Source organism: Mauremys reevesii, linkage group 1 (assembly GCF_016161935.1).
Source record: "Mauremys reevesii isolate NIE-2019 linkage group 1, ASM1616193v1, whole genome shotgun sequence".
Taxonomy (NCBI): Eukaryota; Metazoa; Chordata; order Testudines; family Geoemydidae; genus Mauremys; species Mauremys reevesii.
Genome location: NC_052623.1, coordinates 304,135,954 through 304,151,423, shown reverse-complemented (window position 1 = coordinate 304,151,423; position 15,470 = coordinate 304,135,954). Strand labels below are relative to the sequence as shown.

The 15,470-nt window shown below is 41.6% G+C and overlaps 1 protein-coding gene across 3 annotated transcripts in view; it reads left to right on the top strand.

The window, feature by feature from the left end:
- Nucleotides 1-15,470, top strand: part of ARID2 (AT-rich interaction domain 2) — a 164,878-nt gene that overhangs the window by 119,216 nt on the left and 30,192 nt on the right. For all 3 annotated transcript variants that reach the window (XM_039504880.1, XM_039504881.1, XM_039504879.1), the window contains one exon: nucleotides 255-3,118. In XM_039504880.1, the coding sequence (XP_039360814.1) occupies nucleotides 255-3,118 (2,864 nt within the window). The remainder of the gene's footprint in view (nucleotides 1-254; nucleotides 3,119-15,470) is intronic.

Below are 15,470 nucleotides of genomic sequence, written 5' to 3'. Positions count from 1 at the left end.
TGTTGCTAAGTAGTATCTGGGTAGATATTGCCTAGCATTTGACACCTAAGCCCTAAATTTGCATGTCACCAGACAAGCCACTCTGATGTCCACTACTAATCCGGACATGCTATAGTTGAGTTTAGAAACTACTTCACTTGGCTGTAATGATAAATCCCAAATTTGAAATTTTGATTCTTTATATTTATGTGTTTGCTTTGGTTTGGATTTTTGTGTTGAGACTTCTGATTTTTTTATTTTATTTGGGTCAACAGGAATCCCACATGGACCACAAAGTGTAGGAAACCATTTTCAGAGGATCCCAGTTAACAACCAATCTTCAAATCTGACAGCAACACAGATGTCTTTTCCAATTCAAGGTGTTCACACTGTGGCACAGACTGTTTCTAGAATTCCACAAAATCCTTCAGTTCACACACAGCAGCAACAAAATGCTACAGTGACTGTCATTCAGAATAAAACTCCAATTTCCTGTGAGGTAGTCAAGGCCACAGTAATACAGAGCTCGGTTTCCCAGTCTGCAGTTCCTGTTACTATTGCTGTAGGTGGAGCAGCACAAGCTTCTAATCAAAATCACAGCAGTGCAGGACCACAACCATCTGTTGCTGTTGTCAGTTCTCAGACATTGCTTCACCACCAACCTGTAATTCAACAACAGTCTCCACTACATGCAGTGGTACCAGGACAGATACCTTCAGGCACTCCTGTTACGGTAATTCAACAAGCTGTACCTCAGGGTCATATATTTGGCAGAGTACAGAACCTACCAGCATGCACTTCAGCAGTTTCACAGGGTCAACAGTTAATCACTACATCGTCACAACCTTTGCAAACTTCATCTCAGCAGCCCTCTGCTGGTAACCAGCAACAAGACACAGTCATCATAGCACCCCAACAATATGTCACGACCTCTGCATCCAATATTGTTTCTGCCACTACAGTACAGAATTTCCAAGTTGCAGCTGGGCAGGTGGTTACTATTGCTGGTGTCCAAAATCCACAAACTTCTAGGGTAGGGTTTCAGAATATTGCGCCAAAGCCTCTACCTTCTCAGCAAGTCCCATCTACAGTGGTACAACAACCCATGCAACAGCAGCAGCAGCCACCATCCCAACAAAGTGTAGTGATTGTAAGCCAGCCAACTCAGCAAGGTCAAACATATGCACCAGCCATTCACCAAATTGTGCTAACTAATCCAGCTTCTCTTCCAGCTGGTCAAACTGTCCAGTTGACTGGACAACCAAACATAACTCCATCTTCCTCACCATCTCCTGGACCAGTTACAAATAACCAGGTTCCTACAGTAATGTCATCTCCATCTACTACTCAGTCACAAGGACCCCCTCCTACTGTCAGTCAAATGCTTTCCGTGAAGAGGCAGCAACAGCAGCAACATTCACCTGCACCATCACAACAACAGGTACAAGTACAAGTCCAGCAACAACAACCGGTACAAATGCAAGTTCAGCCACAGCAACCTAATGCAGGAGTTGGTCAGCCTTCCTCTGGTGAATCTAGTCTGATCAAACAGCTGCTTCTTCCAAAACGAGGCCCTTCAACTCCTGGTGGTAAGCTTATACTCCCAGCTCCACAGATTCCTCCACCTAACAATGCAAGAGCTCCTAGCCCTCAGGTGGTTTATCAGGTGGCCAATAACCAAGCACCAAGTTTTGGAGTTCAAGGACAGTCTCCAGCTCAGCAGCTATTGGTTGGACAGCAAAATGTTCAGCTGGTCCAGAGTGCAATCCAGCCCCAAGGGGCAGTACAAACAGTACCCATTTCTAATCTACAAATATTGCCAGGCCAGTTGATCTCAAATAGCCCAGCAACCATTTTCCAAGGGACTTCTGGCAACCAGGTTACCATAACAGTTGTGCCAAATACTAGTTTTGCTACTGCAACTGTGAGTCAGGGAAATACAACTCAGCTCATTGCTCCAGCAGGAATCTCAATGAGTGGAACACAGACAGGAGTTGGGCTTCAGGTGCAAACACTTCCAGCTACTCAAGCACCTCCAACTGGACAATCACCATGTGCTGCTGCTCCTCCATTCAAAGGTGATAAAATTATTTGCCAAAAGGAGGAAGAAGCAAAGGAAGCAACAGGTTTACACGTTCATGAACGTAAAATTGAAGTTATGGAAAATCCCTCTTGCCGAAGAGGAGCTGCGAACACCAGTAATGGGGATGCAAAGGAAAATGAAATGCAGGTGGGAAGTCTTTTAAATGGGAGAAAGTATAATGACTCCAGTCTACCTCCTTCCAACTCAGGGAAAACTCAAAATGAGGCCAATCAGTGCTCACAAGTCAGTAATGGGCCATCATTAGAATTGGGTGAGAATGGAGCTCCTGGAAAGCAGAACTTTGAACAAATGGACACACAGGAAATTAAAAGTGATTTGAAGAAGCCCCTAGTTAATGGAATCTGTGATTTTGATAAAGGAGATGGCTCTCATTTGAGCAAAAACATTCCAAATCACAAAACTTCCAATCATGTAGGAAATGGTGAGATCTCTCCAGTGGAACAAGGGAATTCAGATGTCACGCAGCAAGAGACTGCCAAAGGTGATCAAGGGGAAAGGATTTCTAATGGGCCTATATTAACTTTGAGTAGTTCACCTGTTGTAAGCGGTACACAGGAAGCTGCAAAACTGTTAACCCAGCAACTTAGTGGTATCAACACTGATTTATCTAATGGACCTTTAGCTTCAAGTTTGAATTCAGATGTGCCTCAGCAACGCCCAAGTGTAGTTGTCTCACCACATTCTACAGCCTCTGTTATACAGGGGCATCAAATCATAGCAGTTCCACACTCAGGACCTAGAGTGTCCCAGTCTACCCTGTCATCTGAAGTTCGGTCTACTAATGGCACAGCAGAATGCAAAACTGTAAAGAGGCCAGCAGAAGATAATGATAGGGAAACTGTTCCAGGAATTCCAAATAAAGTAGGAGTTAGAATTGTTACAATCAGTGACCCCAACAATGCCGGTTGCAGTGCAACTATGGTTGCTGTGCCAGCTGGAGCGGATCCAAGCACTGTAGCTAAAGTAGCAATAGAAAGCGCTGTTCAGCAAAAGCAGCAGCATCCAACAACATATATACAAAGCATGGTCACACAGGTAGGTTAAGCAAACTTTTTGTGTTTTATTTTACCAAATATGATTTGTAAAAGAAACAGATATGTCAAAATGTAAATTTGCTATTCTGATATCATCCCCCATGTGGGATTTAAAATCTTCATAAAATCATTGTTTTTGCTCCCACTTAAGTTGTTCTGATACTTCTCATTCTGTTTTTGATGCCAGTAATAGTAGTATAGTTTAAATTTATTTAAAAGGATTAAAGTCTAACAGGTTGCAACTTGATTATGCATCAAGGGAAAACTCCTTGTGTTTACTTTTCTGTTATTTAATTGTTTTGTTATTTTGAAGGTTAAAAATAGTCCCTTGTATTTTAGAATCTTAAAATTATTTGTTTTATCATTTCCCGCTCTCAAAGTTGTCGATACCTTGCCTCCTCACTTAGAATAGGTGTTCTATTAGGTGGCAGTCTCTACTTTTGTGTAATGTTTTATATTTTGTTCTTACGCATTTTAATAGTAGCTCACATAAGTATATTTCTGAGGAGTGAATTTCAAATGATTTTTCTGTATAGATATTATAAAATGTCTCAGTTGATTATACTTCTACCATGATCTTTGGGCTTACTGAAATAAGTTCATTTTTGGGTTTGAAGATCTGTAAAGGATAATAAATGTTTCAGTTTAGGTTTACTCCAGTCAGTCGAAAATAGTGTTTGTCCATTGGTCAAAAAAGATGCTATTTATTTCCACCATAGGTTCTAATCCTGCAGTCATGTCTGATGGACTGTACACAGGCATAAGCATCTGTTGCATAGATCAGCTTGGAGGATAGGGGCTTTGGTTTCTTTTTGAGATTAAATTTTATTTACCTTTATAAGTGCGAGCTTCCTCGTACCTCACCACCAGCGTAGGCTGTAGTATGTGTCCATTCTTAATATGACATTTAGCACCTACTGTCCTATTGTAAATAGGATTATTCCAGTTTGTATAGCTCAGTACCATTTTCCAGGAAAATTCCTGATCATATTCAAAATTATTACATTCTCTAGAGTTATTTTAGCACAGCATATAGTCAGATATCCCTTAATTTCATGTAAGGAGAATTCATTTTAAGAAACTGTTTCATATTCTGAATTAGAGCAAAAGAGATATCAACTAATTTGAGGGTGGTAAGAGGAAGACAGATTATGAGGGGCGGGAATCAGAGAAATCTTTGTTTGGGTTAGTGTTCGTAGGCGTTGAGTTAAGAAACTTTTATTACACTGCTACCCTGCTATAACGCTACCTGATATAACATGGGTTTGCATATAGCACAGTAGCAGCGGGGCTCCGGTGGCACTTTAAGGATCCAGGGCTCCGGCTGTTGCAGGGAGCCTAGGGCCCTTTAAATCACCGCTGGAGCCCTGCCACTGCTACCCCAGGGCTCCAGCAGCGGGGCTCAGGCAGCGCTTTAAAGGGTCCAGGGCTCTGACTGCTGTGGGGAGCCCCGGGCCCTTTAAGTCACCGCCGGAGCTGCGGCAGTGGGGCTCAGCTGGTGATTTAAAGGGCCCGGGCTCCGTGCAGCGGCCGGAGCCTGGAGCTCTTTAAATCACCGCCGGAGGCCTGCCCCTGCAGCAGCAAGGCCTGCTGGCAATTTAAAGGGCCATGGGCTGCTGTGGGGAGCCCCGGGCCCTTTAAATCACCGCTGGAGCCCTGCCGCTGCTACCTTGGGGCTGCGGCAGTGGGGCTCGCCGGCGATTTAAAGGGCCCAGGGCTGCTGCGGGGAGCCCCAGGCCCTTTAAATCACAGCTGCAGTCCTGCCACCACTACCCCCGATATCACTTTTAATGCGGTAGGAATTTTTGGCTCCCCACAACCGCGTTATATCGGGGTAGCGGTGTACTTGATACTCATTCATTTTCAGTATTTAGTAGATGTAGATTATGGACACAAACAGAGCTCCACTTAGGAGCTGATGCCTGATTCATCAAGGTGGTACTCCTGCACTTTCATCAAGTTAGACTTCTACTGAAATCTGTCTGATGCCTTAACTCTTTACCTGAAGAGATTTCTTGTCTAAAGATGAATAATTTTCTTTTGACTGTGAGAACACATGCTACTTTGTGAAAAATTTGCAAATCTAAATGAAAGTCAAAGATGTACATTATTCTGATTGACACATGATCTTTGATTTGAATAAAAGTTGTTTGACAACAAAAGAAAATTGCCAATGTGCAGCATAAGGGTTCACAAGATTTTGGTAGGTAATATCTTTTCCCTAAAATGGATACATCAGCTATGCATTGCTTAGAGTACAGAGTGTGGGTGGTTTTTGGTGTTTGTGCAGTTTGGGTTTTTTTGAATAACCTCATTAAAGATCCTATGTATATAGAAAATGGTAGAAGTGTCTTATCAAAGATTGACCTGATTGTTTTTAACTAAAATAATTGACTGTGGATATTTATTCCCTAGACACATAGCTGATCTGAATTAGAAAATGTTTCTCAAAGCTGTTAACAGACAGTCATTCTTTCAGATGTTGAGGAAGAGAGTGAGAGAAAACTATGTAGGATTTTTTTTCCTATTTGAAATATATTACCTGTGGTTCTGCCATACTACTGCCATAGACTAAAAAGAACCCCAAACCCATCCTTTCTTGAGGTAGTTTTTATTCTTATGCCTCATTCTTAAGGCTAATATTTTGTCACAGATATTTTTAGTAAAAGTCACAGGCAATAATGAAAAATTCACAGAAGCCTGTGACCTGTCCCTGACTTTTACTAAAAATATCCATGACGAAAGGGAGAGCCTGGGCAGCTGCGGGTAGGCTGAGAGCTCCAGCGGCCCTCTCTGCTGGCAGCCCTGAGTTGCGGGGGGCCCACAGTGCCTCCCGGGGCAGCAGGAGAGCAGCCAGGAGCTCTGGGGTCCCCTCTGGCACGGAGGCGGAGAGCTCTGGGGGACCACCCTGTCACCTGCGGAAGTGGCTGGGAGCTGCAGGGATCCCCCCTCCCATCCACGGAGGGAGAGAGCTGCTGGGGTTCCCCCCTGCCGCTCGGGCTGACCAGGAGGCCTGGGGGTCCCCCTGGATGCCCACGGAGGCGGAGAGCTGCAGGATCCCCAGTGCTGCCCACAGGGGCGGCCTGGAGCTGCGGGGGGGTCCGCCTGCTGGCACTGGCTGAAGTCACGGAGGTCTTTGGAAGTCACAGATTTTGTGACCTCTGTGACTAAATCTCAGCCTTACTCATTTTCATTTCCCCATTATTCCCTACTGCATTTTTCCTCCTTTTACAGAATCATACTGCCAAACACTTTGTCAAGTGAGATAAAGGAACACACAGAACTTCCACTGAGGCTTCTATTAGTTAGTTTGGTTGATAAACAAAGAAACTCAAAAGATGATTTGCTAAAAAGAGGCTAAAATAGAGAAAGAACACGTTAAAAATTACTTAGACAAATTAGATGTCTTCAAGTCACCAGGATCTGATGAAATACATCCTAGCATACTCAAGAAGGTGACTGAAGAGATATCTGAGCCATTAGTGTTTATCTTTGAAGAGTCTTGGAAGATGAGATTCCAGAGCACTGGAAAAGGACAAATATAGTGCCCACCTATAAAAAGAGAAATAAGGACAACCTGAAAAATTACAGACCAGTCAGCTTAACTTCTGTACCTGGAAAAATAATGGAGCAAATAATTAAGCAATCAATTTGCAAACACCTAGAACAGGCCTGCACAGCTCTTAAAGCGGTGAGGGCTGTATGTTGTGCAGGCCTGACCTAGAAGATAAGGTAACAATCCACAAGGATTTGTCAAGAACAAATTGTATCAAACCAACCAAATAGCTTTCTTGTTACATGGTAATAAGCATTGTGGATAGGGGGAAAGCATTAGACATGGTATATCTTGACTTTAGTAAGGGTTTTGATACTGTTGTGCATGACCTTCTCATAAACAAACTAGGGAAATACAAACTAGATGAAGCTACTATAAGGTGGGTGCATAACTGTTTGGAAAACTGTTTCCAGAGAATAGTTATCAGTGGTTCACGGTCAAACTGGAAGGGCATATCGAGTGGGGTCCCACAGGGATCAGTTCTGGGTCCAGTTGGAGGTGCTTTGGAGGATAGGATTAAAATTCAAAATGATCTGGATAAACTGGAGAAATGGTCTGAAGTAAATAGGATGAAATTCAATAAGGACAAATGCAAAGTACTCCACTTAGGAAGGAATAATCAGTTGCACACATAGTAAATGGGAAATGATTGCCTAGGAAGGAGTACTACAGAAACGGATCTAGGGCAGTGGTTCTCAAACTAGGGCTGCCGCTTGTTCAGGGAAAGCCCCTGGCGTGCCGGGTCGGTTTGTTTACCTGCCGCGTCCACAGGTTCGGGCGATCGCGGCTCCCCGCTCCAGGCCAATGGGGGCTGCAGGAAGCGGCGCAGGCTGAGGGATGTGCTGGCCACCCTTTCTGCAGCCCCATTGGCCTGGAGCGACGAATCGTGGCCAGTGGGAGCCGCTATCGGCCGAACCTGCAGACGTGGCAGGTAAACAAACCAGCCCAGCCCGCCAGGGGCTTTCCCTGAACAAGCGGCGGCCCTAGTTTGAGAACCACTGATCTAGGGGACAGAGTAGATCACAAGCTAAATATGAGTCAACAGTGTAACACTATTGCAAAAAAGGCAACATTATTCTGGGATGTATTAGCAGAAGTGTTGTAAGCAAGACACAAGAAGTAATTCTTCTGTTCTACTCTGCACTGATTAGTCCTAAAATGGGGTATTGTGTCTAGTTCTGGGTGCCTCATTTCAGGAAAGATGTGGACAAAATGGAAAAAGTCCAGAGAAGATTAACAAAAATAATTACAGGTCTAGAAAACATGACCTATGAAGGAGAAGCAGACAAGCGGCCCGGGCCACAGGGACATGCTGGCCGCTGCTTCCTGCAGCTCCCATTGGCCAGGAATGGTGAACCGCAGCCCATGGGAGCTGCGGCAGGCCGTGCCTGCCGACCGAAGGTTGCCAACCCTTGTTCTAGGCTTTACAGTGACACACACAGTGACAATCTTGGAATCTTATTATATAGATATAGGATTGGATTTTGTATTTAAATATCGTGTTTAGTGGATTGTCTCAAACAGGAGCATGTGACACATGTCATTGTTTAAAGGTGATTCTCTCTATTAGCATCTGCATTTATCTAGTCCTAGGTGTAGCCTGAAGGGAGGAGGGAGCTGGCATCTTACTTTGGTGGCTTTCTCTCCCTTTATTTACACGTTTTCTGTTTATGGGTTGTTACTTCCCTGAGGCATTGTGTTGGACTGGTGCACGAAGAAAGAAAAATTAATGAGTAATTACATACTACTTTTTTTTTTTTCAAGCTCCCACAAAACATCTGTTGAACATGACCAAGTTGGTTTGTCCCAACTGGCTTCATAGAAATGCTCTAATGTCATGCCAGATACCTAGATATGAGACAATTACACTTAACTGCCTATCTGGCTTTTTAAAAAAATCAGTCCCTCCCTCACCATCACCACCCCCTCATAAACAGACACTTCCATTTTTCTTAAGGCAGCCCACCTGTAACATCCTTGTGTGGGAAGCAGGCTGCTAAAATTGTGAGCAGGAGTATAAACATTGGCTCCAATCTTCCACTGATCAGTAGGCTGAGTTTCCATGCACCAGAAAGCAAGTGCATAGCCCCAGGAGGCATAATTCATTCCTATTCGCAGAGCAAATGAACTGCTCAGCTGGAGCTACTAAAATACAGAAGCTCTTCATTTGGTTGTCATTCACTCCTGAGGCACACTGATGCAATTAGATTTGAACTTCAATAATTTTCTATAATTAATGAGAAAATTTATTTTAATGCCTATCCCCCTATCCAAACCCTCCCTCATATCCCCCAAAATCCTGCTGTTTTTATTTTCCACATGTAAGCTACCTGTGATAAACATAATATTTTGAGAACATAAAATTTTCAAAATCGCTAAGTAACTTAGGCTCCTAAGTCCTATGACTTTGTCTGGTAAATGACAGAGGTGTTTTTGAAAATTTTACTCATATTAACTATTCACTGTACAAATAGTGGTACACACAAACACACAGACGTGTGACAGTCACAGCGTGCGTGTGTGTGTGTATCTATATATTATTAGGGAACAGAAGTGTAGAGTAAGGCCCTGATCTTGAAAATAACTCTATATGAGAACAGGGGTCCCCCATATGGAGCTGCGTGCAGGACTGGGCCTCAGTTATTATATCTCAATAGATCATGTATTCCATTTTGTAAAATTTAATCGTTACCAGTTTTACCAGTTCACTGTGTACCAGCAGTTTTGTTTTTTCCTTACCTTTACTCCAGCTTACTGTTCTACTGACACACATCATCTACAGGGTTTGCACTTGTGTAGCTTCACTGGTGGCTCAAAACCCAGTATAGACCGTTTGACTAGAGTAGTCATTTTAAAAGTGAGGTGTTTTGGTAGGGTAGACTGCTGGATTTTGCAGATGACGGGTCCTGTGTGTTTGTGCTTACATTTTTATCTAAAACTGAAATTTAAAGGATAGTAGGCGGCCTTATTTCAAAGATGGTATTTACCAATTTTAACAGAGTTGCCTGAGGTTGAGTAACATTGAAATATGAGCATTGAGACATGGATTGCAGCATGAATTAAATGAATATAATAAATTTTATGCAGTGTAGTTGTAGCTGTGTTGGACTCAGGATATTAGAAGAAGGGCTCTGTAAGCTCAAAAACTTGTCTCTCTCACCAACAGAAGTTGGCCAATCAAAGATATTTCGTCCACCTTGTCTCTGTCCTATGCTTTATATTAAGGGTGTCAGTTAATCGCAGTTAATTCACGTGATTAACTTAAAAATTAATCACGATTAAAAAAATTAACTGCGCTTGTAACAATAGAATACCAATTGAAATTTATTAAATATTTTTGGATGTTTTACAACATTTTCAATGTTGATTTCAGTTACAACACAGAATACAAAGTGCACAGTGCTCACTTTATATTATTTTTATTACAAATATATGTACTGTAAAATGACGAACAAAAGAAATAGTATTTTTCAATTCACCTCATACAAATACTGAAGTGCATAAAGTGTAACTTATAAATGCAGATTTTTTTGCTTACATAACTGCAATCAAAAACAAAACAGTGTAAAACTTTAGAGCCTACAAGTCCATTCAGTCCTACTTTTTATTCTGCCAATCGCTAAGACAAACAAGTTTGTTTACATTGACGGGAGATACTGCTGCCTGCTTCTTATTTACAACATCACCTAAAAGTACCCATTGCTACAGTCACACCTTCACTTTGCAGTGTAGACATACTGCTTCTGCTGGCATTTTGGAAGTACTGCCCCCTACAATAAATGATTTCAAGAATTTGGGCATGCCACTGTTGTGTTCTTTATTACAGACTGAACAGGTAGTGAGGTCTACAGATACAGTTGCCCAACACTTTCCATTATAAGATGCTGTTTTCATTTGCTTATAACTTTGCCAAACTTCGGAAGTTTGGGCTGAAATTTTCCATTTGAGGTGTTAGTTTCAGGCAGATTTTTGTAAAATTTCTGGTAGATCCCTTCAGCCATTTCTTATAATGAAATGAAGGGGGGAATATAGTTATGTTTAAAAAATTGTTAAACCTGTTTGTGGCGAGCTCTAATGCTTTTGTGCTTTGGAGCAGGACTTAAAATTTGTCAGGAGAGATTATTCTGGCATCAGGGATGTGCCTTTTGTCATCCCCATGAAACTGCCAACATTTGGCCAAGTTATAGTTTGCTGAAAAATCTCAGTTCACACATACTCAGTAGATTTTTGTTAGAATTTGACAGCTACATTCTCCAATGATTCCATCTGCAATGACCATGCTCCATCTCTTTACCGCTGCTTTGTGCTGACCAGACTCTCACATATACTATCTCTACAGAGCAACTGAGCGTGATCCATCCCTGGGCTGTAGGAGCTGCTGTGTCACCAGGCATAAGAACTGAGAGCAGGGAGACTCTTTCCAGTGCTTTTAGTTCTCCCCTGGTGGTAGCCAAGCAGCATGGAGAAGGAGGAAGTTGCCTGAAGGAATGCAGAGACATGAGGAGCAGAATGGGGGCGGGAGGCGGGGGAGGGGAAGAGATGCAGGGCAGAGGGACAGCAACAGGAATTCAGAGGGAGTATAGGAACTTGGGCGGGGGGGAGGCTTAAGAGCAGGAGGCAGAAGATGCGGGGGATGACAGCGGAAGCAGAGTGAGTAGGAAGGGTAGGAGCTGGGAAGGGGAGAGGATAAGAGAAGAGTGTGGGAGGGCAGAAGCCACACAATGGGGAGGATAGGGATGGAGTCAGGAGCCAAGCAGGGATGGGGGAAGGGAGGGAAGATGATCAGGAGCCAGTGGGTTAGCAGCTGTTGGTGGTGGAAGGGTGCTAGGAATAGAAGGGTCTGTAACCATTAGAGAACACTCCTCTGTAAAACCTGGAATAGAACCCAGAATTCTAGAGTCTCTACATTCCTGATGATCTAGCAAATAGCTGTGAAACCCACTGCCAAAGTGTGTGTTAGGTCCACATAGAAGATAGCCTTCTAGTGCTACCATATACTCCATGAGCTCAAGTGGTAGAGATCTGTATTGTTTATGTAAAGGTTCCAGCCCTGCTGGTGACCTATTTGGGGATTCAGTATGGTTCCACAGGATTAAATTTCTGTTTTTCAGTTTTTTTAAACTTGGGAAATTACAGTTAAAAATATGTTAAAAGAATATTAAGGGTGCGATGTCAAGCAACAAACAAGATGGGGACTTAGACAAGTGTCCTTCATTACAGAACCCTGACTTATTCCCAAAGCACTCTCTGTCCTGTATATTGAATGAAGCAGGGGTCCTGTGGAAAAATGTAATTGTGTAATTAAAGACTGTATCATAATCCATATGCACAAGGGAGGCAAATTAAGGTTGCATGGGCAATCTAACTTTTGAGTGTTTGATTTTGCAATCTTAATTTTCTTTTACTGTTGTTTAATGTCATTCCTATAGTGTCCACTTGAATTTTCCTACAACATAAGGTGTTTTGTGAGGATTCATTGTTTAGTGCTTGTAAAATAGCTTTGCAATCCTAAGATGAAAACCGTTGTATAATTTCAAAGTTATTCTTATTTATGAATAGTTGGACATCAATTCCTCTTCTTCAGGCAGCAGCAGACGTATTTTTTTAACTCATGGACCATAGGCGCTACATACATTTCATAATGTTTTTCTAAGCCTTCCCCTTCCTGTCTTTCATGGTTTGCAAATTTCTTTTTGTTTTACTGTTTTGGCAATTCCAATAGTGCTTACCTATGGTTTTCCAGAGTTGGTATTTCCTGAGTAACTGATGGGTACTCTATATGGTACCTGTAAGAAATAGCAGAGAAAACCATATAAGTATAGTGTACAAATGAAACACGTTTAAATAGTTTGTTGATTTCAGTTCCCATAACACTAATCTAGAAATACTGAGGAATGATGTTGAAAAGACTTAAGCAAAGTATTGTACATAATTTTTTAAGGTGACTTGAAAATGAAAAGAAAAAATTGACTCTTACCCTTTTTCTCTTCCATGATGCACAAATTGCTAAGGAGGAGTACAAAAGAATAGCGCAGGCATGTACTAACAAAATCAGAAAGTCTAAAGCACAAAATGAGTTAGATCTAGCAAGGACATAAAAGGCAATCAGAAGAGGTTCCTTAAATACATTAGGAGTAAAAAAAAGACGAAGGAAAGCGTACACTCTCTGCTGAGCGGGGTAGGAGAGCTGATGCATCAAGAAAGCTGATGTTTTTAAGCCTATTTTGCTTCAGTTTTCTCTGAAAGGTTAATGCTGTCCAGATACTCAACTACAAGTAATATTAACAACAACGCAGAAGGAATGCAAGCCAAAATAGGGAAAGAACAGGCTAAAGAATATTTAGATCAGTTAGATTTATTCAGGTTGTCAGGGCTTGATGAAATTCATCCTTGGGTATTTAAGTAACTAGCAGAAGCAATCTTGAACCATTAGTAATTATCTTTGAGAACTGCTGGAGGACAGGTGAGATCCCAAAAGACTAGGGAAGAAAAACATAGTACCTATCTTTATAAAGGGGGAAACCCACAGGATCCAGGGTATTATAGACCAGCCAACCTAACTTTGATACCTAGAAAAATACTGGAACAAATTATTAAACAATCCATTTGTAAGTACCTGGAGGATAATAGGGTTATAAAGAATAGCCAGCATGGATTTGGCAAGGACAGAACATATCGAACCAATCTAATTTCCTTCTTTGACTGGATTACTGGCCTAGTAGATGAGGGGAAACAGAAGATGTGATATATCTTGATTTTAGTAAGGCTTTTGACACAGTCCCACATGACATTCTCATAAACTAAGGAAATGTGGTGTAAATGAAATGATTATAAGGTAAGCGCGCAAGTGGTTGAAAGACCATACCTGGGGTAGTTATCAGTAGTTTGCTGTCAAACATGGAGTCCCGCAGAGATCAGTCTTGAGTCTGGTACTGTTCAATATTTGCATTAATGACTTGGCTAATGGAGTGGAGAGTGAGTTTGTAAATGTTGTAGATGACACCAAGCTGGAGAGGGGTGCAAGCACTTTGAAGGGCAGGATTAGAATTCAAAATGACTTTGACAAATTGGAGAATTGGTCTGAAATCAACAAGATGAAATTTCATCAAGAGAATGCAGAATACTTCACTTGTGAAAAATCAAATGCACAACTACAAAATGGGGAATAACTGGCTAGGTGGTGGTATTGCTGAAAAGGTTCTAGGGGTTATGAATATGATTCAGCAATGTGATACAGCTGCCAAAAAGGCTAATATCATTATGGAGTGTATAAACAGGAGTGTTGTATGTAAGTCACATGCAGTAAATGTCCTGCTCTGCTCAGCGTTCAGCAGGCCTCAGCGGGAGTACTGTGTCCAGTTCTGGGCATCACACTTTAGGAAAGATGTGCACAAATTGGAGAGAGTCCAGAGGAAAGCAACACAAATGATGAATGTTGTAGAAAACCTGGCCTATGGTGAAAGGTTAAAAAAACTGAGTGTCTTTAGCCTTGAGAAAGGAAGACTGAGAGGGGATCCTGGTAACAGTTTTCAAATATGTTAAGGTCTGTAACAAAGAGGATGTGATCAATTGTTCTCCAGGTCCACTGAAGGTTGTACAATAAGTAATGGGCTTAATATGCCCCATAGAAGATTTAGGTTGATAGTGGAGGAAACTTTCTAACTATACAGGTAGTTATGCTCTGGAAATAGGCTTCCAAGGAAGGCTGTGGTATCCCTGTCATTGAAGGATTTTAAAAACAGGCTGTCAGGGATGGTCTAGTTTAGGTGGGCCTGCCACAGCACAGGAGACTGGAATTGATGACTTCTTTAGGAGTGGAAGAGACCTCAATTTCTCTGATTCTGTGTATAAAGGGAAGCCTGAAAGGTGGGTTTATTTGGGCCTTTTACACACACTACTGTTTTGGGTTTTTAACCTTAGGAAAATTAGGAGAGTCAGGTTTTTATTTTTTGAGGAGTTCTTATTGAAGGTCATAGATATGTATCATGAGCTCTTTTAGCCTTAAATCAAACAAATAAATTGTTGAATTTCTGTTGTTCAGTGGCTCTAATATCTTTGGTATCATCATCTTACTAGTGCTCCAGTTGTCCAGAGACTTGTAGGAAAAATAGTATGGGAAGACCTGTATTTCAGATGTAAGCAACATACAGGGGGAAAACATACTCTTTTTTGAGGGTACGGGGATCCACATTTCATCCTTTCTTTTTATATCATAAAGAACCAAAAAGGCTCATACCGAGTTTTAAAAGTGACCTGTAAAGGGTAAAAAGATCATTTTTACTCATTTTTAAAAACAGTCCCTTGAAACATTGGGGGATGGAGGGTGGGTTTCCATACTGAAATGGTTTTACTTCCTCATAAAGCACATCGTTATGTTATATGGCTGGTCAGGAATGCTAGGCTTCTAGCAGTCTCTATAACGGTACACAAGCTAATTTTTTACAGGAACTCAAAGAATCTTTGCTCATGTGGAGTCCATGAGAAAGTCCTTTAGTTTTCCATACACTAACAAAATCACACTGGGTCATTTTACATTTGAGAGAGAATGAGTGAGTGGTTGAGATTTTCAAAAGTGGTAGTAACTTTTGATGCCTCATTTTTACATATCTACTTACTGACTTGTAAAGATAGTGCATTGAATCCTCTGTGAAAGGGTTCAGTTTAGGTGTTTTAGGTGTATTGAATTAGTGAATGATATTCTTTGTAAGCAGAACAGAAAAGGTCTAAAATATGTGACAAGTGTCCAAAAAATTGTGTAACTCATACTTTAAACTACGCTCTCAAATAATTAATAACA